The 26,447-nt window shown below is 41.4% G+C and overlaps 1 protein-coding gene across 1 annotated transcript in view; it reads left to right on the forward strand.

Moving 5' to 3' along the window:
- The window catches only part of TKT (transketolase), an 85,559-nt gene that overhangs the window by 33,485 nt on the left and 25,627 nt on the right, over positions 1 to 26,447 (forward strand). Inside the window, exons 5-9 of the mRNA XM_078661597.1 lie at positions 11,600 to 11,791; positions 12,131 to 12,249; positions 13,308 to 13,501; positions 22,200 to 22,364; positions 25,123 to 25,279. Coding sequence (XP_078517723.1) covers positions 11,600 to 11,791; positions 12,131 to 12,249; positions 13,308 to 13,501; positions 22,200 to 22,364; positions 25,123 to 25,279 — 827 coding nt within the window. The remainder of the gene's footprint in view (positions 1 to 11,599; positions 11,792 to 12,130; positions 12,250 to 13,307; positions 13,502 to 22,199; positions 22,365 to 25,122; positions 25,280 to 26,447) is intronic.

The following is a 26,447-nucleotide window of genomic DNA, read 5'->3' on the forward strand; positions in this document are numbered from 1 at the left end:
ATATGTGACGTCCTCAGCAGTGCATTGCACGCGCAAGTTATAGTGAGTCCAACTAACTATAACGTGGGAATTTCAATGGTTTTATGCGAGTAAAATTTCCACCTAACTATAACTGGTGTGAAACCTATGTTTTTTTCATTGAAAATATATATATATATATATATATATATATATATATATATATATATTACCTACTGGCGATAGCCAGTAGGTATATATAGTTAGGATTCTTTTCCTATGGGATTTTTGAAAATTCTATGTCGAATAACTTTGGCGTTTGAGGACAGAAAAGGCTGAAATATTCAGGAAAATGGAACATTTTGTTTCTGAGCAGCCCCTGAAAATTTGGGGGGGTTTCGTCAAGGGGGGGCCGAGAAAAAAGGGGGGTCCCAAAACGTGTTTTTCCCATGCAATTTTCCATAGGGCGGTTGGCCTCACTTTTAGCCTGAACGGCTGAATGGATTTACACCAAACTTGGCAAAATTGTAGGGACTGGTAGCCCGATGTGCCTTTGCTATGTCTCAAGATATAGGCTCCAGTGGTTTTTACGAAAATTAACTTTGAAAAATATATATTGGGCTACATTGGGCTATATATCTGTTGGAGCCCAAATGTAGCCCAATGTAGCCCAATGTAGCCCAAAGATGGCCACCAGAGACAAAAAAAAAACAAATGTAGCCCAAATATCAGCCAGATGTAGCCCAACTATAGCCCAATGACAGAATGTCCCAGAGTGTTCTAAAGAACAACTAGAGTGCTAACAGTCCTACTTATTACAAAGGTATGGCACACCTGAAGCCATCTTGATTGGAATAAAGTGGTAACTCTTAAAACATTTAATTTAAAAAGGAACAAAATGAGGGGGTTAATTTTGCCATAGAAAGTATGATTAGCGAATATATGACGAAATCCCGCATACCATCAGTCCGCAAAAAAAATCCTGCATGTACTATTAGGCCGCAAATTAAAATAACGAAAACTTTTAGAACGAATATGCCTTTAGCATACACTAAACTACCCTAAACCCTAAAACACTACCCCCAGCATGACCCTACACTACACAAACAGTACAACACTACCCTAAACCCTAAAACACTACCCCCAGCATGACCCTACACTACACAAACACTACAACACTACCCTAAACCCTAAAACACTACCCCCAGCATGACCCTACACTACGCAAACACTACAACACTACCCAAAACCCTAAAACACTACACCCCAGCATGACCCTACACTACGCAAACACTACAACACTACCCTAAACCCTAAAACACTACCCCCAGCATGACCCTACACTACACAAACACTACAACACAACCCTAAACCCTAAAACACTACCCCCAGCATGACCCTACACTACGCAAACACTACAACACAACCCTAAACCCTAAAACACTACCCCCAGCATGACCCTACACTACGCAAACACTACAACACTACCCTAAACCCTAAAACACTACCCCCAGCATGACCCTACACTACGCAAACACTACAACACTACCCAAAACCCTAAAACACTACACCCCAGCATGACCCTACACTACGCAAACACTACAACACTACCCTAAACCCTAAAACACTACCCCCAGCATGACCCTACACTACGCAAACACTACAACACTACCCAAAACCCTAAAACACTACACCCCAGCATGACCCTACACTACGCAAACACTACAACACTACCCTAAACCCTAAAACACTACCCCCAGCATGACCCTACACTACGCAAACACTACAACACTACCCTAAACCCTAAAACACTACCCCCAGCATGACCCTACACTACGCAAACACTACAACACTACCCTAAACCCTAAAACACTACCCCCAGCATGACCCTACACTACGCAAACACTACAACACTACCCTAAACCCTAAAACACTACCCCCAGCATGACCCTACACTACGCAAACACTACAACACTACCCTAAACCCTAAAACACTACCCCCAGCATGACCCTACACTACGCAAACACTGCAACACTACCCAAAACCCTAAAACACTACCCCCAGCATGACCCTACACTACGCAAACACTACAACACTACCCAAAACCCTAAAACACTACCCCCCAGCATGACCCTACACTACGCAAACACTACAACACTACCCAAAACCCTAAAACACTACCCCCAGCATGACCCTACACTACGCAAACACTACAACACTACCCAAAACCCTAAAACACTACACCCCAGCATGACCCTACACTACGCAAACACTACAACACTACCCAAAACCCTAAAACACTACACCCCAGCATGACCCTACACTACGCAAACACTACAACACTACCCTAAACCCTAAAACACTAGCCCCAGCATGACCCTACACTACGCAAACACTACAACACAACCCTAAACCCTAAAACACTACCCCCAGCATGACCCTACACTAAACAACCACCACAACTCTACACTACACTAACACAACACTACACTACACAACACTACACTACACTACCCAATCACTAACCCACGAAATAATTAACACAAACCCACTTACCTCTCTCGTCATCGTGGTTTTCACAACGCAAATGCATTTACCATACATGCCTTTAAAACGTAATTCTTTGTAAAGGCATGCGCGATAAATGCACATGCGTTTTGAAAAAATGCGGGATAATGGTATGCGAGGTCAATGACCTTGCGGGATAATGGTATGCGGACTGAAAGTCTGCGGGATAAAAAATGCGGGAAAATGGCTGCAAACCATGATTAGCAGCAGACTTCCCTGGTGAGCACTAGCTTTACTACAGTGATCTAATGGGCAACTAGAGTGCTAACATTCAGAAATTATGGCAAATGTGTGACACATCTGAATGCCTTCTTGATAGAACCAAAGTAAACAAGCATTGAAAATGCAATAGATCTCGCCCTCGTTTAAGTTAAAGCCATTCTGTTTGTAATGAGGTGGCTTTTTAGCTTTGCTTTTATTAGTGTTTTTAAAACTTTCATGTAAATAACATGCATATGTATGCATATATGTATATGTATGCATGCATTTATATTTATATAGATATGCAGATTATATATGTTTATATATGTATATTACCTACTGGCGATAGCCAGTGGGTATATATAGTTAGAATTTTCAGAAATCCCATAGAGAAAAAAATCCTATGTCTAATAACTTTGGCGTTTGTGGACGGAATTGGCTGAAATTTTCAGGAAAATGGCACATTTTGTTTCTGAGCAGCCCCTGAAAATTTGGGGGGGTTTCGCCAAGGGGGGGCCGAGAAAAAAGGGGGGTCCCAAAACGCGTTTTTCCCATTCATTTTTCCATAGGGCGGTTGGACTCACTTTTAGCTCGAACGGCTGAATAGATTTACATGAAACTTGGCAAAATTGTAGATATGGTTTGCCCGACGTGCCTTTGCTATGTCTCAATATATGTGCTCCAGTGGATTTTGAGAAATTAACGTTTTAAAAAATATATATATCTGTGACAGCGCTCCGGTTAGCGCCCCGGTTCGCTTACCTGACGCGTAACGGAACTTCGCAAAGCGAAGCTGATTGGCTCTCCGGTGTCTGTCAACATTCTAAACAGCGGCCGCCATCTTGTCTCTCGGTACGATCGAGAGACAAGATGTGGTGAAAAACGAAGGGGGAAATGAAGGAAAGGGGGCAAGGTAGACCACTCCTGACCCCCTAGAATTGATGAGGGGGATATTAAAGTCCCCCACGATTTTTCGCGGTAGAGGCGCTTCCCGGTACGCGAACCGGGCAGCGTAACGGGAGTCCGCCATCTTGTGTTTTTGGAGCGTCCGGTTCGCGTACCGGGTAGCGTCCCGGTAAGCGTAACAAGGGGAAAACCAAGAGAAACAGTAAAAAAAAATTAAGGGAATAGATTTCCAGCAAACTTGGCAAAATTGTAGGGACTGTTTGTTTGATGTGCCTTTGCAAGGCCTCAAGATATGTGCACGTGTGAATTTTGTCTAATTAAGGTTAAAAAAAATATATATATCTGTAAGCGTGCTCCGGCACGCTTACGTTACGGGTTTTGTTTGCGCTGCAGAGCCGATACGTCACGGTTATGCGACGCGTCATGAGGCGTCTCACGTGGCTACGTGATACGTCACGTAATAAAGAATATATTTTACAGCTATAGATATTAGCTTTTAAAAAACCAATGAAATTCACTGAAAAAACCATAGGTTATAGACCATATATAGTTAGGAATTTGCATTTACAAAACCTTGAAAATTCACTGAAAAAACCATAGGTTAGAGACCATATATAGTTAGCTGGACATTTTATTGACATAAAACCAATGAAATTCCATATATAGTTAGTTGCACTAACTATATATCGCGCACCCGCAATCCACTGCTGATGATGTCACATATTACATCATTCATGACATGGTCAGTGACATCACTGATGACATCTCAAATGACATCACTGATGACATCACTGATGACATCTCAAATGACATCACTGATGACATCATGACACACCAATACCAGTTACTACATACGCACTCACTGATTCCTACGTCTACACACACATTCACTCATTCACCCATACAATCACTCATACATACAGTCACTCATTATTACAACACTATCATATGCACTCATACACCAATGCAGACACTCACACACTGCCACTCATCCATGGAGTTACTCACACACCTAGTCAGTCCTGTAAGGAATCAATCACACTTCCATTTCCTCATCTATACAGTTAAACACAGAACACCATACTTCAGTGACATCACTGATGACATCACTGATGACATCTCAAATGACATCACTGATGACATCTCAAATGACATCACTGATGACATCATGACACACCAATACCAGTTACTACATACGCACTCACTGATTCCTACGTCTACACACACATTCACTCATTCACCCATACAATCACTCATACATACAGTCACTCATTATTACAACACTATCATATGCACTCATACACCTAGTCAGTCCTGTGAAGAATCAATCACACTTCGATTTCCTCATCTATACAGTTAAACACAGAACACCATACTTTTCACACATATACTAACACATACTTACTCTCTTATACAATCACTGATACAAGTACACATTGATATGCACAGAGTCACACACCTCCCAGCCAGCCACACACACACTCAGTCTTCCATACATCCACTCATTCTTCAATATGTAAAACATATTTAAACTTTACAAAAACACACAGACACTAGATGATGTCATCAGTGATGTCATTTGAGATGTCATCAGTGATGTCATCAGTGATGTCATTTGAGATGTCATCAGTGATGTCATCAGTGATGTCACTGACCATGTCATGAATGATGTAATATGTGACATCATCAGCAGTGGATTGCGGGTGCACGATATATAGTTAGTGCAACTAACTATATATGGAATTTCATTGGTTTTATGTCAATACAATGTCCAGCTAACTATATATGGTCTCTAACCTATGGTTTTTTCAGTGAATATATATATATATATATATAAAAAAATTCTATGGCAAAATGAAACCCCTCATTTTGTTCCTTTTCAAATTAAATGTATTAAGTGTTACCACTTTATTCCAATCAAGATGACTTCAGGTGTGCCATACTTTTGTCATAAGTAAGACTGTTAGCGTTCTAGTTGTTCTTTAGAACACTCTGTGACATTCTGTCATTGGGCTATAGTTGGGCTACATCTGGCTGATATTTGGGCTACATTTGGGTTTTTTTTGTCTCTGGTGGCCATCTTTGGGCTACATTGGGCTACATTGGGCTACATTTGGGCTCTAACATATATATAGCCCAATGTAGCCCAATATATTTTTTCAAAGTTCATTTTCGTAAAACCCACTGGAGCATATATCTTGAGACATAGCAAAGGCACATCGGGGTACCAGTCCCTACAATTTTGCCAAGTTTGGTGGAAATCCATTCAGCCGTTCGGGCTAAAAGTGAGTCCAACCGCCCTATGGAAATTAACATGGGGAAAACACGTTTTGGGACCCCCCTTTTATCTCTGCCCCCGCTTGACGGATCCCCCCGAAACTTTCAGGGAAGGAGCGGAGCGCAGTGAGGCAAAGTTAAGGAAAATTACAGGCAGATCCCTCATTCGGCGCCAAAGTTATTCCCAATAGAATGTTGCGGATTTCCTATAGAAAACGATCCTAACTATAACTACCTACTGGCGACTGCCAGTTGGTAATATATATGTGTGTGTGTGTATATATATATATACATATATGTGTATATATATATATATATATATATATATATATATATATATATACACACACACATATATATATTTGCATCATTGCCGTTTATTTAAATGCTTATTTTAAAGCAGAAATAAATGCATGTCATAAGCAGCGCATAAACGGAGCATGTGGGCACAGCAGCAGTTCTCTACAGTGGTGCAACATAACTTTATCATTTTACAGGACTGTATACATAAGTTGACCAGGTCCCCCATTTAACTCATCTCTATCTCAGTGCACATTTAGCTCATGGACTTTCATAAGCATAGTCTTTGCATAGAACTGACCGCAAGAGTAAAGAGACATGATGTAATGCTCTGCATCACAGTGCGTGGGAGTCTTCTGTGGCTTAGTCTTCTCCCAGTATCAGCAGTGTGCCACCGCAATGAGTAGTTGCTACTTTTGTTTTGACTTGTTACCTCATTTGGACGAGCAGTCCCTTCTCCCAAGTGCATGTTTTTCTGCTGTAATTTAGACCAATGTAAAAACAACATGGCTTCAAAAGTGCCATGGCTATTCTGTATGAATCTTGTGCCAAAATCACTGTTGAAACATTTTCAGATTAAGAGGCAGTTGTTTCACGTGCTGGATCAAATAAAGGGAAACATTAAGAGCCAAATCAGTAGATCTGTCCCAAGAATGTGAGTTTTGGTGGCAACCAATTATTCACACTGGAACTCTGAATCTCTTTCATTCTTTTAATCCATTTAATGTTTTAAATTGAATGTGATTACACAATTTTTTACGGGAATAACAGCAAACTGTGATAGTTAAATTCACAGACCACTAGACTAGTTGAATATATATTCACAATCGAAAGGGGGGTAAAGTTAGGTTTACAGGTGAATGCCAATTAAGTAAGAGACCTGCACATAAGAAAACTCCACCCAGCAGGAGCCGCATTGAAAGAAATTGGCCCTACTTAGTTTGATGTAATATCTTTTGGGAAACTAGGCTTACGACCTGAGGTCAGCCATTTTGTCTGCCCAATGTGTTTGCAAGTGTATGGCAGTTGTAACCTCAGTATGTATGCATGGTGGTATTTCACCGCGGGCATTCTCCCTTAGTGGATTGGTTGATTGCGAATGACCTCCACAGCAAATTCCAATACCATGCCTCAAACACTAGGCATGTGCCACATTCATACAAACTAAACTACAATTGCGCACGTTTCTTGGAGTGTATGGCCAATTGCTGTGTTGTCCAGTTAGGACAGCCGCCACAATAACCGTAGGTTCGCCAAATGCCTTTATTCAATGGCTGGTACATTCTGTGCTATGTATTCCGTGGAGTCCCGATGATGATCCCACATCTCTAATGGCATTGAAACGTCATCGACCATTCCACAGACCCTGATTAGCATGAACGTTTTCTTAACGGGCAATGCTAGTCTTTGAAAAATGATACGCAACTGATCACTTTTGACACACGTGCGTATGACGTACAAGAGTGAATCAAGCACATATGTCAAAGGCACCCACTGCGTCTGTATTAAATTTTACAATGTAGTACTTCTTGTAATTAATTTACCAATTTGTTTTCTATTTTGGTTTGATTGTTGACATAGGGATATGATGGATTTGTGTCTCTGTGGCAAGGTCATATGACGCTATATTGTGCTTAATAATATTGAACTCAAGGTCTTGAATCTGCTACAGGTACTACCACTACATCAACCGAGCGTTAATATATTTACTATTCATAAATCCACATCTACTTCCCTGAGTTACCTTGTGATGTAGTGATTAGCTTGATGTAGTAGTTGATGCAGAGTAATGCACGAGATGTAGTGTGGGTGTACCCTATGGGGAAGCTCTTCTTATCTAACACTGAATAGAGTGAATGACTTGGCATTTTTTGTACAGTAAAAGGTATCCACTGTTCTTTTAAAGCAAACACTGCTGTCTGGCACACAGCTCTGGAGTTTAGCTAATGTTTGCTTTACTGGCTGCAGCAAACTGTCGAGCTCAGACTAGCATTTTGGAGCAAAGTCAAGGTATCCAGGCGTATTAACTTGTCTCAGCCTGGGATGAACCCGCAGATAATACCTCTCTAGATTAATACAGGGCTAAAGGTTCACCTGTAATGTTCCTATGTATTTTTATTTTATCAATATTTTTTAACTTTTATCAGATCAATTTTTTGTTACGTGACAAAGTCAGTAAAACCAAGCAGTGTGGAATAAAACTGTACGGGGATTTTGCTAGTATGACATTATATTGACGGAAACGCTGTACACATGCTGAGTATGTTATCCACCGACCGTTTGCAGACCGTAGGCGTGAGTGAGCACAACTGTGCAAATATCACGAATGAGTGGCTTGAAAGGACTTCGGTCATAATGTGGAAATAAGGGAGACCCTGCCACAGTAAAAATTCCTTTCTGGCCCTTCTGAAGAAATTGCTGAGTCGCCATGATAAGTAGCCAAGTAGTTTGCATGTCACTCTGAAAGTGCTAAATTGCGGAAAATGTCAGGACTGAAATGATTTATTTTGGGGCTGTCTTTATTTGCCACATTTTTTTCTTACAAATGCAGTTTCGATTTTTAAATTTCGACTAATAATTAAGGCTCCCGGTTTTATAGTATTTATTTTTTTGACACTTCGGTCTGTTTTTATCTATATTTATTTTTTAGCCATCTTATCAGTATTCATCTGTATTTATTTTGTGTTTTGTGAATACATTTAGTTGTAAAATTATATATTTGCACATTTATTTAACTGGTAAACAAGCACTGAAGCATGTTATAGCAAATTAGGCAGCCAAATATAATATAACAGTACACCCTCAGGTAAATATTAGCATTATTTTATAATTATATATTGATATATTGACATATGGTTATATTTAATGAAATTTCATTCTGTTTTTTAACTCCTCTTACTGTCTATCTGCTCAGCTGTTGGCCTGGAATTCATGAAAGACAAAACAGAGAGCCCCTTAAAAGACGCCCACATTTCTGTATTTTTCTGCTTTAAAAATAAATGCAGTTCTGTCTGTATTTACCTGTAAAAATCAGTAAAAACGGAAAATTGAAAACCTTACTAATAATCTTTTTTTAGCATCTTGTACTATCAAGTGAAAAAATGAAGTTCCAGTAACAAAGTGCACCAAGTTGACTTTTGCCCTGTGTGAAAGATTGGGATCTGAGTGATGTTCAGAAAGTTTGAGGGTTTGCTGCCAAGGGCAGTTGACTGGCGGTGCATACACACAAGTGGCATAGAACTGAGTTGTGCTGAGTTTGATGACTGATGAGCAGGTAATTGAGAGTGAGTGTGCATGAGTAAAGGTATGATGAATGTTGGCTCATGTGCTAAGTGAATGACAGTAGACTGATGGTTAGCAAGCGCACAGACTGGCTTGAACCTGACCCATGGTAAAACAATATGCTTGATGTGCAGCTGCATGATTAAAAGTGCATATGAGCGACGAGTGAGAGGGGAGAAATGGTGAAGGGACATGGAGTCGGTCTTCATAGTGAGATTCCGCTGAGTGATGGCTCTTGGACATGGGTGAGGGTCAGGTGATGATGAGTGTTCAATGTGGGGGATAGCGGAGTCATAAATACGTATGTGAATAAGTTCCTGGCAGGTAATTGAACTTGAGTGTATGAGTGTGGGTCACCTGTGAGAAAGGGGTTGAAACAGTTGTGTGACAGTGATTGTCCAGAATTAGTGGTAGTTGCATGATGGGGAGAGTGTGAGAGGGAACTGGACATTGACATGAGTTTATGAAAGATGCATCTGAGTGATGACAACTGTCCATAAGCAAAGGGTAGCAGAGTGTGCAGTGTGGTCAGTTACTGAGTCGTGGGCCACGTGCATGAGTTGGTGTGTATAGCTCAAGAAAAGGCAGCTGAGTGATGTGGTTGAATATGAGGTCTCGGCAAGCGAGTGCTTACAAGTTAGCGTGAATGAAGGACAGTGGGGTATTGTGAATGTGCGTGAGTAAAAGTGCAGCCGATGTTGCCAAAGGTCACATGTACATGTACATGTTAAATCATATTAACATGATTGAGGGTGCATATAGGTGATGTTCTTTATTATCAGAGGTGAAGAATGTGCATGAACGAGGGAGAGTGATGGTGAGTCTGCAGCAAGAGCATACTGAGTCATGGTGAGTGTATGTGTGGAGGGTAGTTGAGTGATGGTGAGTGTGTAGTGTGGGGTTCAGTTGAGTGATAGTGAGCATGCATGTGTGAGGAGCAGCTTAGCGCTAGTGAGTGTGAAATGAGCTCCAGCTGAGTGACGCGGCACACCTCCGAATGAAAGTTGTACTATGATAAGTGTGCATGCATGAAGGCCGACTTGGTGATCTTGGGTGTACATGAAGGATTTGGCACCATGGTGATTGCGAGTGAGAAGGAATGGGGCACAGCTGAGGGACGGTCACCGTGCCATGGTGAAGCAGAGGTCAGTGATGTGAGTGTATGAGTGAAGTGTTGATTACTCGGCATGGGTGATTCAGAGCTGAATGATGCATGAGAGAGAAGCAGTTGTGTAGTTGTAGTTTCAGAATCAAGGTAGACGAAGAATGGTGAATGTATATAAGTGAGCATAAGCTAAGTGACGCTGAGCGTGCATGAGCGAGCTGCTGATGGAAGTATGCAATGTCAGAAGCAGATCACATGATGGTGTACACTAATGACTGAATGGACTGGGTGATGGAAGCATTTGGGTGAGTGAGGAAGTGCATTATGAATCGACACAATTTGTGTTATGTGCTAATGAGTGACTGAGGGATAAACATGAAGATATGTGCTGATGAGGGAGGAGACTGGATGCTCTAAAGGTATAGATTAGATGTCGTTGTGAGGTTGCATTAAGATAAGTGATAGTGAATGATATTTGCACACAGGTATGGTAATCATTTCGTACTGAGATCAAGCCACATATACATGTCAGTGATAGGCCAGGTAGATGTCCGTATGTACTGCTTAAAGATGGCGATCCTTTGTACTGAAACAATGAAGGATTCCTATTTGATTAAGATGCTTGCCTATTTCTTCGCTTTTTATTTTCTGATAAAAATCCTTTCCTTTCAATTCACGCCTCTCCTTCAGAGTAGTTCACCAGTGCCAGATTCCAAAGATGCATTTTCCATACAATTTTTCTTGCAAATCATTTTTTATGCCAGTTCTAGAATATTTTGAAAAGAAAGGAACGGAAGCTCTTTAAATAATTTCCTTTTGAATTGAGAAGTTGAAATTCTGAGAGCGAGGAACAGATGAGGTGACAGAGTTGGGCAGGCACTTTGGAGGCACCAAAACTGACCAGTTAAATGACAGCCCCATTCCCACAGCACGGTCTACCCTTGTACCCTTGTTGAATTTGCTAACTATATAACTCACCTACAATCTTTCCTTCTCTTCAGCTATCGAGTCTTCTGTCTGCTGGGAGATGGTGAGACCTCAGAAGGTTCCGTTTGGGAGGCGATGGCCTTTGCAGGGTTCTACAAGTTGGACAATTTGGTCGCCATCTTTGACATAAACCGCCTTGGGCAAAGCGACCCTGCCCCACTGCAACACAAAGTGGAGATCTATCAGAAACGCTGTGAAGCGTTTGGGTATGTGATAAGAATAATACAGCACCTTTGTTTTTTGTAGGCATATTGTGATCTTTTGAAAATATGAACTGGAATCGGTTTGGAAAATACAAAGCTTTGTTGTAAACATGGATAGCTGATCCTTAGTTTGTAGCATACCACAGATCCTAATCTGTTGTACACTGTTTGTAAAATCATCATTTAGACAGGAGGAGCAGCGTCAGTTTAATCTTTTTTAGGGGCTGATGGTTGGCGGTCTGTTTCCTCAGCTGTTTAAATTTTGGATGGAAATGTGAATATAGAATTCCTGTGCTGTTCCCATAAAGTGCATAAATAGTGTGTGATTTGTTTGCTTTCCAGGTGGAATGCTGTTGTGGTTGATGGACACAGTGTGGAGGAACTTTGCAAGGCCTTCTGCCAGGCGAAAAACCAACCCACTGCTATCATTGCCAAGACTTTTAAAGGCAAAGGAATAAAAGGTAATATTGGATGATGTATGTAATTCGCCCTGAAAATGAGCATAAGTAATGCCCACTGCATATGTGGGCAGTCTCACGAAACATATCGGAACGGTAAGTGTTCCAGCGAGTTATCGGGGGTTAAAATTAAATGCAAAATCCTTAATAGCAATAGTGCTTGCACTTGTATCATCTCATTAGAGTGCAGCACTATTGTGTTGCAGAAAAAAATTAGGAGGCCATAATTTTGTAGTGCAGAAACCATGAATGAGATCTGATCTGAAAACACATGCCCAGATCTGAAGGCCATTTACTTAGGATTTGGAAAATAAATAGAAATCTTCTGAAAGCAGAAAATCCATAACAGGCGTGGTTTTTACCACAGCAGGAATGAGAAAGATACAAATATGTTGTACTACACACAGCTAGAAGGGACTAGAGATTGAGCCTTCCGTCAGTCTCCAAAAAAGACACTTGAACTCACTCGACCAGAAGGACAAAAAAGATCCCCTACAACTCGGGCAGCAGAAGGGGGAAAAATCCTTACTGGGAAACCCAAAGGGTTGTTAAAATATCCGACACCCACTGAATAGTGGCATACTTCATCACAGAGCCGCTGACACACACTGGCGCAAACCAACGCTCAGGGTGGAGCATGTTTTTAGAGATTCTTTTTAAAAAATTCACTTGAGGGATCCCTATTTCAGAAAAAAATATAATTAAATTGTTTAAGTGGGTACCCACTTTATTATGGGCCCCCCTTGGCAGGATAAAAAAAAATACTTTGATAGGGTATACTAGAGAAACATCTCATCCATTACCCTGTCTGCATGTAGCAACTTGTTTTAGTCCGGTACAAAACATCCAGCTGGGTCAATGGCATTCCTCAGGATACAGATCCCTTCTAATTCGATCCTTCCTTGTTAATAACTATATGGTAGGGATAGGTATGTGGCAATACTTGCCCTTGGTAGATACACTCTGAAGGCATACCCGAGTCTCATAACTGGTAATTGTTATTCTCTGTTAATTTTTCCTTTCATTCTCATATTTTGACATATTCTTTATGTTTGTATTAGGTGTGGAGGACAAAGAGAACTGGCATGGTAAGCCCCTCCCCAAAGAGATGGCAGAAGAAACCATCAAGGAACTTGAGAGCAAGATACAGAACAAGAAAAGACTGTCTCCAGTGCTTCCTAAAGAAGACGCCCCCATCGTTAATATCAAAGACATTAAGATGCCATCACCACCAAACTTCAAACTGGGAGACAAGGTTTGTCAAGAAATGCATAATCAGCTTGTCACTTTTCTCCATTCTACTGCAGCTTGCTTCTAGCTCCATTTCATCCGTCTTTCTCTGTAGCACGATGCATACGTTTGAATTATTTCGTGATTGGCGAAGTATAACGTCTTAAGTATATTCTGATTTTTTTCGGCAGTGTATGGTGTTATTTTACTAGCGATCTGAAATAAGTAATGCCACAACATGCTAAAGTCACAGAACAATAAATGCTGAAGGCTAAAGGTTTCCTGCTGGGCAATGGGATTTCTGAATACCAAGGCTGCCTAGTCTTGATTCCAGCTCATCTAGCACCCTAGAGTGACTGTCTTTTGGTATCACACTTGCAGTTAATTTCCTCTCTGCTTTTTCCCTTTGTCAATGTTTTCCTATCTTTCCTTTCCACATTCTTTCTCCATTTTCTGCCTTGTTTACTCTCGGTCTGGGTTGAAGTCTGCTGATGAAAGTAAGTCCTGGTCCCGAAATAGATTGTAGGGACCTGCACAAATAAAGCACTGACTATCCGTAGGTAGAGGGAAGTGTTTGTTTGTTTACATATTTATTTCACTTCTTTAGACCATAAAAGCGTGCAAAAACGTTATGGACAAATGATTAGAGGGAAGTGGTGAATAGTTCGTCAAATATTTTTGAAACATTTTATAGAACTTGTATTTCCTTGTTACAGGAACAATGTTTAATAGGTTAATACTATTTTAGGGTGTGGAAATTAAAAATCACATTGGGTAATTTCAAAATCAAGAGTTAAGCTCATATTATGAAACGCAATCAAGATGAGAAGTTAATAGGTAAACGCTAAGTACAGAACTTGGAGACCTGTGCTTGACCCTCAGTTTCCCTACTTGACAAAATTATGTGATATAGGACCCTACTTATCTCTGCGAGCATCAGTCCCTTACATGTCTAAGACTAAAAGAGCTTAAATGTGAAGCATTTAGCAGTGTGAGCCAGTGCTTTAAATGGGAAAAAATAAGTGCAGGTACTCATTAAAGTGAGCTAGGGGCGTGGCTAGTGGGTGGGGTTAGAGGTGGAGTTAGACATGATACAAAAACACTTCTATTGAGTATTCATGTTGACCTTGCAATGTCCTGGATAATGGTCTCAAACTTTCCATTGTGCAGATTAACAACTAAAACCCTGAATGAGCCAAGCCATCAGCAGTACTTTTGGCACTTGCAGGCTAATAATCAATATGCTCTAGGACGAGAGAGACTCTGGCACTTACACCGGTTGCGCAACAGAACAAAACATGTGAGAAATGTATTAATCCAAACAAAATGTGTTAAAAAAAATGCACGCATTAGTTTTCACTGGTGAAACACACCTGAAAACAAGTGCTCAGGCCCCCTGCCCCGCTCAGTATGCACACATTAATGGGCCGGCCAGCTAGAAAAAGTGAGTGATACCTCTCTGCCTGTTGCTAAACGGGAAGTAATGAGCGCCCATCTGCCTCTAGAAAGGCCACTCAGACACCCTCTGGGCCGCTGGCTGTATTGGAACAACAGAGACACCACCCAAATCGACCCCCAGGCGGCTCAAAAAAGCATCCCACAGCTGGAACGTGGACACTGGCCCCTCAGGCATTGCCCGAGTGCCCGCGTTACCAATCCGACGCTGGTGAAAATGGCCCTTTGTGCCTGCGTTCCTCCAAGGACCCAGCATCGATGCCTGGCAGCCGGGTGATGAAGACAAGGAGAGTCTCCATATGGATAGGACGGGAGCAGAGGCTCTCTTGCCCCTGCAGCAGGCCTCCAAAAGGCCATTCAGGCCCCATCGGGTTGCTTGCCACAGCCGAATAATAAATACAGCAACGTCCAACATGCTGCCAAATAAACAACATGCAGCCGGCCTTAGGGCACCAGTCCAGTGCCCACCTTATTAATCCGACCCGGAGTACCGGGACTCTCCTTGATAGTGGAGAAGTGCCGGTACTCGGCTCGGTAAATTTAAGAAGTGCCTGTACTCAGTACCGGTGAGTACTGGCCCATTTAAAAGCACTGGTGTGAGCGATGTCAGAAAATCTATTTATCAGGCCCTAATCGATCTCATTAATCAGTACTTGAGATTGAGTATATGAAAATTCCCTCATTTCAAATAGGTTTTTTAATTCTCCGGTGTCCAAAATAGTATTTTCTATTAAATGGTCCAATATCTATAAGCATTTATTTCCTTGACACTTCTCATGCCAATACATGGGGCCTGTGCTGTCTTTCTAGAGCTCGCATACAGACCGCTTTAGCTGTGTGTTAACAAACAGACCTATTGTATACAATACAGAATTAGACCCATATTCACTAATGGCATTCATGCGATGCAAGACACTGCAAACAAAATTTCATAGACAACAGCAATTTTGCACTGAAAGTTAACCTTGGCACTGCCCCTTTGCACCATCCTCCTGCTACCATATGCAAGAGCTGTGTGTCTGGGGCTGATCAGTGCAAAAAACAAAGGTTTTAATGAAAACCAGAATTCTTAAAATTGTGTGATCTGAATTTGCTCCAAAATCCTAAAATCAAAGAAAAGCAGGTGTAATCAAGAGTCAAGCCCTATATCATTAAATATACCCTCATGTAACATGTATGCTTTAACACATATCTTTTATGTCAGACCCCTATGTTGGTGACTGCATGTTGGACTTCTCATTGTAGTGTATATCGCAAGTTCAAAGCTTAACCTCAACAGTGCAGAGTTGACTTTGTGCCACAGTGTGAAGCTGTGTGTCACAGAAGAAATTATCAGCTGGTAACACTTAGTGCTACACGATTTGCAGCCCGTCATGCAATGCAACACTGCAGTTTTTAATACAGTGCACCCTTGCACCAAAGACAGTAAATCCGGGCCTTAAAGTGGACTTTGTTTGAGACTCTTTTTTTTGTTTTTGTATTTGTCCCACATAGTGAGAATTTTGGTCCCATTGTGTTTTATTGGATGCAATGTATCCTTACATTGCTGTTGCCTTAACCTTGAATTGCAGTGATAAAAGTGTTGCTTGTCCAGGGTCACTCTTGATCACACCAGTAGATTTCCCTTGGCCCTCAGGAAAGCACAGGTATACCAATTTACCAGCATGAGCAGGGATAATGGACAGGTTGTGTCCCACAAGACTGCTGAACTTGCCCAAAGAGAGTTTACTTTTGGAATGTAATAAAAATACAATAATGCCTGTAGAAAAACAGGGTTTTACGTGGGTTCACACACAAGGAATGTAAAGCATTATTTGTATACGGATTTATTTTCAGCCAATCCAATGCATGTCATAAGTAAAACCGTTATAACAGATACTAAAGTATCTGTATCAATCATAAATAAGCCGAACACATATATTATGAACAGTGACAACATTTTACATTAAATGACTTGTCGTGAGCAGTGACAGGATTAATGGTGGACCTGTATGCTGAGTGCAACAGCTTGGAGCTGCCTGCAAGGAAAGGTTATATTTCTGAGAAGCGTAGATGTTCTCAGATTTCAACCTTGATAAAAAGTTAACAGGTTCTCTTGGATTCTAAATTTGCCTCCTTCCTCAAAAGAACTAACCGCCTGATTCATCAAGCTAAATTGCACTCGCAAAGGGCAAGATTCTCAGACTCTTGCCTTTTGCGAGTGCAATTTTTGCATTTGGGATTCATCATCCCAAATGCAAAATTCTCTATTTAAGAATTCGCACATTTGCGAAGAATTGAATTTAAGGAATCTCTATTTGAGATTCCTTAAATGCATTTGATGAAGCATTTTAAAATTGCGAAAATGCAATTTTGGGCCGCTATTTACCGAGAGGTCAGACCTCTCGGTAAATAGCAAAAACTTAGAAAAATGCATTTAAATGCATTTTTCTAAGTTGCATGTTACACACACACATGTCCTTTGAACATGTGTGTGCGCAACACCAATGTAGATTACATTTCAGGGGTGCTACAGGGTGTCCTTTGGACACCCCTGCACCCTTGAAATCGCATCCTTATTTGAGATTAGCTAATTGCTAATCGCAAATAAGGAATAACTCCCCATTCATTCCTATAGGCCTGTAGGCCCATAGGAATGCATGGAGAGTTATTCCTTATTAGCAATTAGCAATTAGCTAATCACAAATAAGGAACATGTAGGAATCGCAATATTTATTGCAATTCCTACATGAATCCCGTTTGGCAAGTCCTTAATAGCGATTCGTTATGAATCGCTATTAGGGGCTCGCAAAACGGGAGAATGATGAATCCGGCTGTAAGAACATTGCAATTTTTTTGATTTCCAAAACGTTTGTAAGAACAATATCATTATCCCTCGTGCTGTAAATTGAGAAAAAAAACCCGGAGAACTAGTTCCCCATTCTTCACATACAGAGGCCTAGTCACAATAGTAAAGTTACAAAAGTTTAGCGACATTTGTACATTTACTCTTACACTTTATTTGATCTTTTCTACTGTTGAATGTTCACCATTTCTGAGAGTATAGTTACTAAAAAATGCAGACATGCATGTCTCGAGTGCCTGAATTCATGGTGTGGAGTCTAATTTATGAGAGTAAAGTTACTACTAGTAACCTCTGATACTTAAGCAGAGATCTACGCCACATTTGCCCTTCAAATGTAGAAATACGTGTGCGCAGATCTTCGCAGTGGGGTGGAGATCTCTGCACAAAATAGATGGGAGAGACAGAGACCTCTAATAGTAGAGTAGTACACAGCATGTTGTAGTACTAATGTAGTACTAGTAGATGTACTACAAAATGCAGTTTTTGACTAGTCCCCACAATCTCCTTACACTCATATTAAAGCAGTCGACAAAATACAAGCATATGAATTTAAAGTTTAAAGCACGCTATCAACCATTATCCTGCATATAAAACATATTGTCATGCAATACTAAAGGGTAGAAATATGAGTAACAGGTATAAACCTCTAAAGCCTTTAAGCAGTAAACAAGTGACAGGTATGTGCACAATATAGTAGGCACCAGTACAAACAATACAACCCACGTGACCGGGGCTATTTAGTTTCCTTCTATGTGTCTTTCCTTGCACCTCCACGCCTCTTTGAACCTCTACTCTTTTTAAAATCTGTTAGCATCCCCAAACCTTTTCCTAAATTATCCCTGCTCAAGAATGTAGAATCGATTCAAATCTATTTAGAGATGACTACCCTCTGATTTAGTGTTATGTGGTGCCAAACGTGGAATGCTTTTTATTAGAATGAAAGGAAAACCATATCAAAATTGCTGTTGGACGTGGGTAATCATTGCCATCTTGGAATGGATTAAAATTTAAAGGTACAGTCAAAGATTGGCCACGTGTGTATGTGTGCACACTCATTTTAGTCATATCTGAATTTTGTTTATATTTTTTATGGAAAAGCATTCCAAGATGGCCGCTGCATATGCATGGGCAGACACACTGCCATCTAGGGGTAAAAGCATTTGTATCGTCAATAGGTGTCTTAGGTAAGACATACTAGCTTTGCAGATTCTTTTTAGTTTGAGGCCTACAAGACAGCGCTTCTGTCTGGTTTGCTAAAAATGTCTTGAGGACATTCTGAAAGCTGACCTAAGAATCACAGCCTGTTTACTGTTTTTTTCCACAAGTGCTTGCTTCCTGTAAACAGGCCTTTAAATAGTGTTCTTTTCTACTCACATTTGCAGTACATCCAAAGGCAGAGGTCAAATGTCAGGCTCTGTATTCCGAGGAAGCTTGTTTACTTTCATTTTTCTGACTTTAAATTGAGAGGATTTATCTGACAATCTGGGGATGTGAAATAAAAGCTTTTTTTCCTAGCACACAACACAATTTAAATGTCTGTAAATGAACTCTGCAAATATTTTAGAATATACCAGAATCAGAAAGGAGGCTCAAATAAAGCAATTTTTTGTAATTCTGATGTGTGCTGGAAACAAATATGGTGGTGCCATTTCCACACATTATGGTTTGTGCGCTGTATAGTTTTATCAGTAAAATTTGCCTATGCTAATGTAAAGATCCTTTCAATTGCCATTGTATTGTCTGTAAGTACAGTGCGCTATCACATCATGCATACTCCACTGTACGCCACTGTACTCCACAACACTCTATGCCACTCCACTTTACGACATGCTACACCACACTACTTCCCTCCAGTCTATGGGACTCCACTCTATGCGACTCCATTCAATGCCGCTCAACTCTATGCCACTCTCCTCTACACCACGCCACTCTACAACACCCTACTCTACTCCATCCCACTCTACTAAACTCAATGCTACTTTACTCCACTCTGCAACACTCTATACCACTCTACAACACTTCACTCTATGGCGTTCTACTCCACTCCACTTTATGTCGCTCTACGACACTATTCCACTCCACTCCACTACACTCCACACCACCTTTCTCTACTCAGTGCCACTCCACAACACTTTACTCCACTCTACACATCACCTCTACATGGCCCTTTACTTTACACCACTCCACTCTATGAACTTTACTCCACTATACAACTCCTCTGTGTCACTTCACTCTATGACATCCTATTCCACTGTATGCCACTACACTGTATGATGCTGTACACCGGTCTATGCTGCTTAACTAAAGGCCACTCTAGTCAACTCTATGCCACTCCACTCTATGACTTTACTCTACGACTCTACTCCACTCCACTCTACAACACTCCACTTTATGCCACTCTATGCCACTCCAGTCTACATAACGTTACTCCACTCTACACCACACTGTGACACTTCACTCCACACTGTACCACTCAACTCTACTACACTCAACCATAGGTCATTGTACTCCACTCTACGCCACTCCACTCTACAGCACTCTATGCCACTCCACCCTACACCACTGTACTCCACTCTATGATTGTTTACTCCACTCTGTGCTACACAACTCCACTCTATGCTACTTTACTCAACTCTAAGCTCCTCATCTCTGCGCCCCTCCAGTCTATGCCAATCTATGACACTCTACGCTACTCTATGACACTCCAGTACACACTATACCCCTCCACTCTAAAACATTTCATGCACTCAACAACTCGCCACTCCACTCTACGCCACTCTATGCCGCTTCACTCTAGGCCACCCTACTCCTCTCTACACCACTAAACTCTATGCCATTCCACTTTAGGACACAACACCGTACACCAGTCCACTCTACACCACTCCACTCTATGACTCTATGACACTGTATGGTACTCCACTCTCCTCCACTCCACTCTATGACACTGTATGCCATTCTATGCCAGTCCACTAGAATATACTTTGTATTATTTTACTCCACTCTACAACACTCCACTTATAACACTCCACTATACAATACTCCACTCTATGACCCTCTGTGCCACTCCACTCTACGCCACTCTACAGCACTCCACTCTAAAACACTCTAAACCACTCTGCTCAACTTTACTCCCTGCTATTCCATTCCAAGCTACGCCACTCCACTCTGACACTTTATACTACTATATGCCTCTCCACTCTGACTCTACTCCGTCTCACAACTCTAATCTACTCTATGACACTCCACTCTGACACATTATGCTACTTTTCGACACCCAACTCTATGCCACTCCACTCTATGAAACTTTACTCCACTCTATGCTATGCCAAACTACAGCACTATACTCCTCTCAATGCCACTCAACTCTACAACACTCTACAACACTTTATTTTCAACCACTGTGCTCCACTCTACACCAGTTTACTCTGCAACTCTTTTCCACTTCATCTACTCCACTCTGACACTCCCCTCTATGATGCTTCACTCTATGCCACTCTATGCCTTTCAACTCTACGCCACTTTTTTCCAATCTACACCACTCCATTCCACTCTACCACATTTTACTCTACTTTACGCTACTCCACTCTGACACTCAACTGTATGCCTATCTGCTCTACGACCCTCTGCTCTACGACCCTCAGCTCTACAACACTCGACACCACTCCATGCCACTCTGACACTCCACACCCCTCCACTCTGACACTCTTGTCTACATCACTCTTTTCCACTCAATGTCCTCCACTCTATTCCACTCTACACCATTTCACTTTACACCACTCCACTCTGCTCCACTCCAGTTTCCCCCACTCCACTCTACACCACTTCATTTGATGACACTCCACTCTACTCCTTAACACTCCACAACGCTCTACTCCAAGACACTCCACTCGACTCCACATCCCTCCACTCCACTCTACTCCACAACATTTCAGTCTACGACACTCCACTCAAGGTCACTCCACGACATTCCTCTTCACTTTATGCCACTCCACACCTCTCCACTCCACTATACGCCACTCCACGACACTCTATGACACTCAGCTATATGATACTCTGCTCCACGCTACAATACTCCACTTTACTCCCCTCCACTCCACGCCACGCCACTCTCTTCTACATCACTAACATTTATCGATGCTGAACAGCAGCTATGCTGGTGTACAACATGGCTAAAACACATTTGCAAAGCCAAGGCAAGAGCTATTGGGTTTGCCAATGCTTGTTTATTTTGGGATATTCCACTCTCTCGTGGGTCAGTAAGAAAAAGTCTTGGAGGCATGCCATTGGTTCCGAGTCACTGATAATTGCTAAGGTGATAATTAATAACATAGCCATTATTGCATTTTTAAAAAATCATTTCCTTTCCAACATTTATAATGCAACTGGGCGTCAATATCATGTTTCTGTTTAATCTGTTTTCCAGGTAGCCACCCGCAAAGCTTATGGAATAGCCCTGGCAAAGTTGGGCCATGCTAGTGATCGAGTAATTGCATTGGATGGAGACACAAAGAATTCCACATTTTCAGACATGTTCAAAAAGGAGCATCCGAGCCGTTTCATTGAGTGCTATATTGCCGAGCAAAACATGGTACTTTTCATTTTTTCTAAGTCCAGATACTGACCGTATTTATTTACGTATGGATTTATTTGCTTATTCATTCGTTCATTCATTCTTAGCAGCATAACTTTTCGGGGAGAAATGGTGCACAGAACAACATGATCATATGCAGACCGTATGTACAGAGACCGATTCAGTATGGAATACATTTAGTTACAAAGACTAAAAATACTGAACCTTGCAAGTAATTTAAACGTGTACATCGCCATGAAACACCAGGGATTAATGTTTTCTTCATTAGAAGACTTGATTCATGAATTCATGAATTTAAAAGGAAACTCTGGTCATCTGATCCTTCTTACAAGATCATCAGCTAAATAAGCATTTCTCAATACTATGCATTTTTTCATCATGCAATTGTTGGGGATCTTTTTCTAGTCTACAAAACTATTGAGTAGCTATTATGTAACTAATTATGCAATTGTTAGGAATCTTTTGTAGTCTACAAAACTATTAACTATTGGGGATAGGAGTTGGCCTAACGGTTAGGGTGGTCGACCTCGAATCTGGGGAACTGCGTTCGAGTGTGAACATCCTGTGATTCTGGGCAAATCACTTAATCTCCCTGTGCCTAACAAAAATGACTGTGTCCTCATGTAATGCAACTGGTGCTACGTAAAGCTCTCTGATACCTGATTCGGGTCAAGTTTGTGCTATATAAAATTCTGTAACACAAAAAAGTAGCTATTATTAACTATTTAATCTTGGCTTGCAAAATGTACAGTTGTGTACTGGAAGTATGATTTTGTTATTCACCAACATAAAAATGCCTCATAATATATTTGTGTGATGCTACATTTCTTGGATGACTTAATACTCTGGGCCCAAATTATGCAAATTGCGCATTTTCATTGATTGCGCCGGGTGCACCTTTCAAATGGTGCGCCAGCGCAAACAATGAAAATGTGCCACATTATGGTGAAGGCGCTGCACCCAGGACAGCCGCAATCTCGTGCTACCTTGGGGGCAGCGCATTCATGTGAAACACTGCTTTGAAGCCCCTCTGTGTTTTCACAGTTCAGGAGGCAACCCACCTGCACTATGAAGGGGGAATAGAGATCCCATTGTTGGTGGGTTCAGTGCGTGACTGTACCTGTTTGCAAGGGGATGTCTGGAGGGTCCATAAGACTCCCTTTTCCCTCTCCTGAGGGCTGCCATCAGGGGGCCCACCTTTTAGGGGCACATTGTCAGTGTGCCTTTGAGAGCTTCTGCACCCGCGTCTGTAATACGCCCTAAGAGGGATGGGTATGCCCAGACATGGGTCCCTTGCTCACTTTGCCACTGGATGCAAGCTAGCCTGGCTATTGAGGGGTGTTACTCCGAAACAGGTCCCAGGATGATTGTTTCCAGCCCAGGGAGGTCCCGGCTTGGCAGGTCGGGCTGGACTGTTCCCATGAAGAACAGGGTCAAGACTGATTTCCATACGGCTTGGTTCAAACTGGGGTGGCCATGTGAGCAAAAGATCAACAGCATCCCGTCCATCATTTGTTGCTGCAACACTTTTTGCCCTTAGTGAAATGGGTACTCCCAGACGTGGGACCCTTGCTCACTTTGCCACTGGATTCAAGCTAGCCTGGCTGATGAGGGTGTTACCCCGAAACCAGTCCCAGGATGCTTGTTTCCGGTCCAGGGAGAACCCGCCTTGGCAGTTCGGGCTGGACTGTTCCCATGAGGAACAGGGTTAAGACTGATATGAATATGGCTGCATCCAAACTAGGGTGGCATAGTGAGCAAAAGAATGATGGATTTGACCCTGATCTCTTGACTGGGGTGAATGTTTGAATCAATCAGCATTCCGTCCATCATTTGTTGCAGCAGCACACGTCTGTAATACGGCGCAGGCACAGAGGCAAAGGGATTCCAAAATTTGCATGGTGCCACGCCCCCATGCAAATGAGGGAATGCCCTCTGAAGATACCGCTATCAGTATTACACAAAGGGCCGCACAAGCATCTGCAGCCTCTTAGGTAATACTAAAGTCCCCCGGGACACTTGTATAATGTGGCCCCAGGTGATTCGTATGGACGGACAAAGGAAGGCCTAAATGAGGAGATGCCCTTATACTATGCTATTAATTTCTATATAGGGTAAGGAGACCCTAGCATAGGTCCAAAGGGACAGCATTCCAAGTTTTCCAGATTGGATGGTCAAGCATCTCCCATTTGTGGAAACAAGGTGAAAGCTTGGGGCTACCAGGCAGGGCATAAGGTGTGATTTTGAAGTTGTAGTATTGTAGTGCAAGGGCGGAAGACATGTCAAGGTTCCATAAGCCATATAAAAAATAAACAAGTCTTGGATGGGAAAAGAGTGAAATGCATGCTTGGCAACAAGATTGTGGTGAATTTATTTAGATTCAAATAATCTGAAGTCAATAGAGCAGAATGTTTGAAAGTCCAGTGGAGAGTACTATAATATAATAATGTATAATGTACAGTAGCTTTTCAATATGGCTGCCCATTTTGCCCAGCACCACTACTTCACTTCGGTTTCTCAGGGGGCATTTTGCAGAACCTGGCGCTGTTATAGTGATCCCGTTCACTGAGTACAGTATGTCTATGAACAGGGCATTACATGAGTACTGAGGCATAGTTTGTGGTGAAGGAAGGTATTATCTAGTTGTTAATATACAACCATACAGCTGTGTGTACTGATATTTTGATGTTGCAAGAGAAAACATTGGCTAATACCTTGGAGCAGTCCGTATGACAATGATTTTCTTTTCTTTTAGGTCAGTGTCGCTGTTGGTGCTACCACTCGTGACCGAACTGTTGCTTTTGCCAGTGCTTTTGCAACCTTTTTTACCAGAGCTTTTGATCAAATTCGCATGGCCGCTATTTCAGAGAGCAACATCAATCTATGTGGCTCACATTGCGGTGTTTCAATTGGTAAGTAGCAAGACCCTAGAATATTTCTACATTTATTTAAAGAAAAAATGTACACTCTCAATTGGGTACCTGATGGGTATTAGTGCTTTTCGCTGTTCAATTATGTGCAAGATTCTTTAGGAACCTTCATCCTTTTTTAACTTCCCTAGATTTCAATCTGCACAGCCTGGCATTCTTGAGGAAAGAATTTCAGAATTCCTCCAAAGATATATTTTTGCTGCTTTTGTACTTATATAAAGATAAATACATAGGTATTTCCCTTTGTATTTATATGTAAAAATTAGTCAAAACAAAAAACTGAGAACCTTATTTATGATGGGCAGTTTTGTGTAATTTATTTGAATTTTGTGATTTGTTAAGCAATCTCATTTGTATTTTTGTTGCCTCCACGTAAATCCGATATTTTAAGGATATTGTGGCTGTACTCTTATTAGTAATGTATAATATAACACTAGCATAAATGAATAAGATATTGCTGCACACTCTGGAATTATGTGATCATGGTGAGGCTGCTTGTGGAGTACCTTTAAAAAGTCACCGATTCAGTCTATGACTTACAAAGTCCTGATTATAAGACCAATCGCAGATCCATTTTATAGGAAATTCACTTTTTCTGAAAGAGTTGTCAATAGGTTCAGAAGGCCATGGAACTCACCAGCACCATTGCAGAGTAAATGTATTGCCACTCTTCTGTCATGTACGCAGGGGAGTATATTAAGGGTTTTAATAGTGCCCCCTCCCTGTCAGCTAGGAAAGATTTGTTTAGTAAATGTGCCTTTTTGTGAAAGTCACCTCAGATTTGTTGACTTTTATGGACCCTATCTTTGCTGATATTTGAATTTGGTGCACTGCAACACCACCTTTCAGTGCTACAGTGTGTGTTCTGTGTCCCTAAAATTGTTCTGTATAGTTGGTTTCATTCGATATATTTAACTTTCCAGGAAAGTAAGTTGGTGCAGAAATTGCATCTGTGGAGAAGACATTAAGACTCAGGTTTACTAACACTTTGCGGTGGGTTTGCGTTACTATTGTAATGCAAACTCGACGCATGCAGAAACTCTCAGTGAAATAATTTTGCTTTGCAAGTTTGACTGAACGTAAACAAAGTAAAGTGATGCTTGCATTTCTCATTTAAATTAAAAGGTAAGAAAATATGATATTTAATATG

The sequence above is a fragment of the Lissotriton helveticus genome, chromosome 9 (genome assembly GCF_964261635.1).
Source record: "Lissotriton helveticus chromosome 9, aLisHel1.1, whole genome shotgun sequence".
Classification (NCBI taxonomy): Eukaryota; Metazoa; Chordata; class Amphibia; order Caudata; family Salamandridae; genus Lissotriton; species Lissotriton helveticus.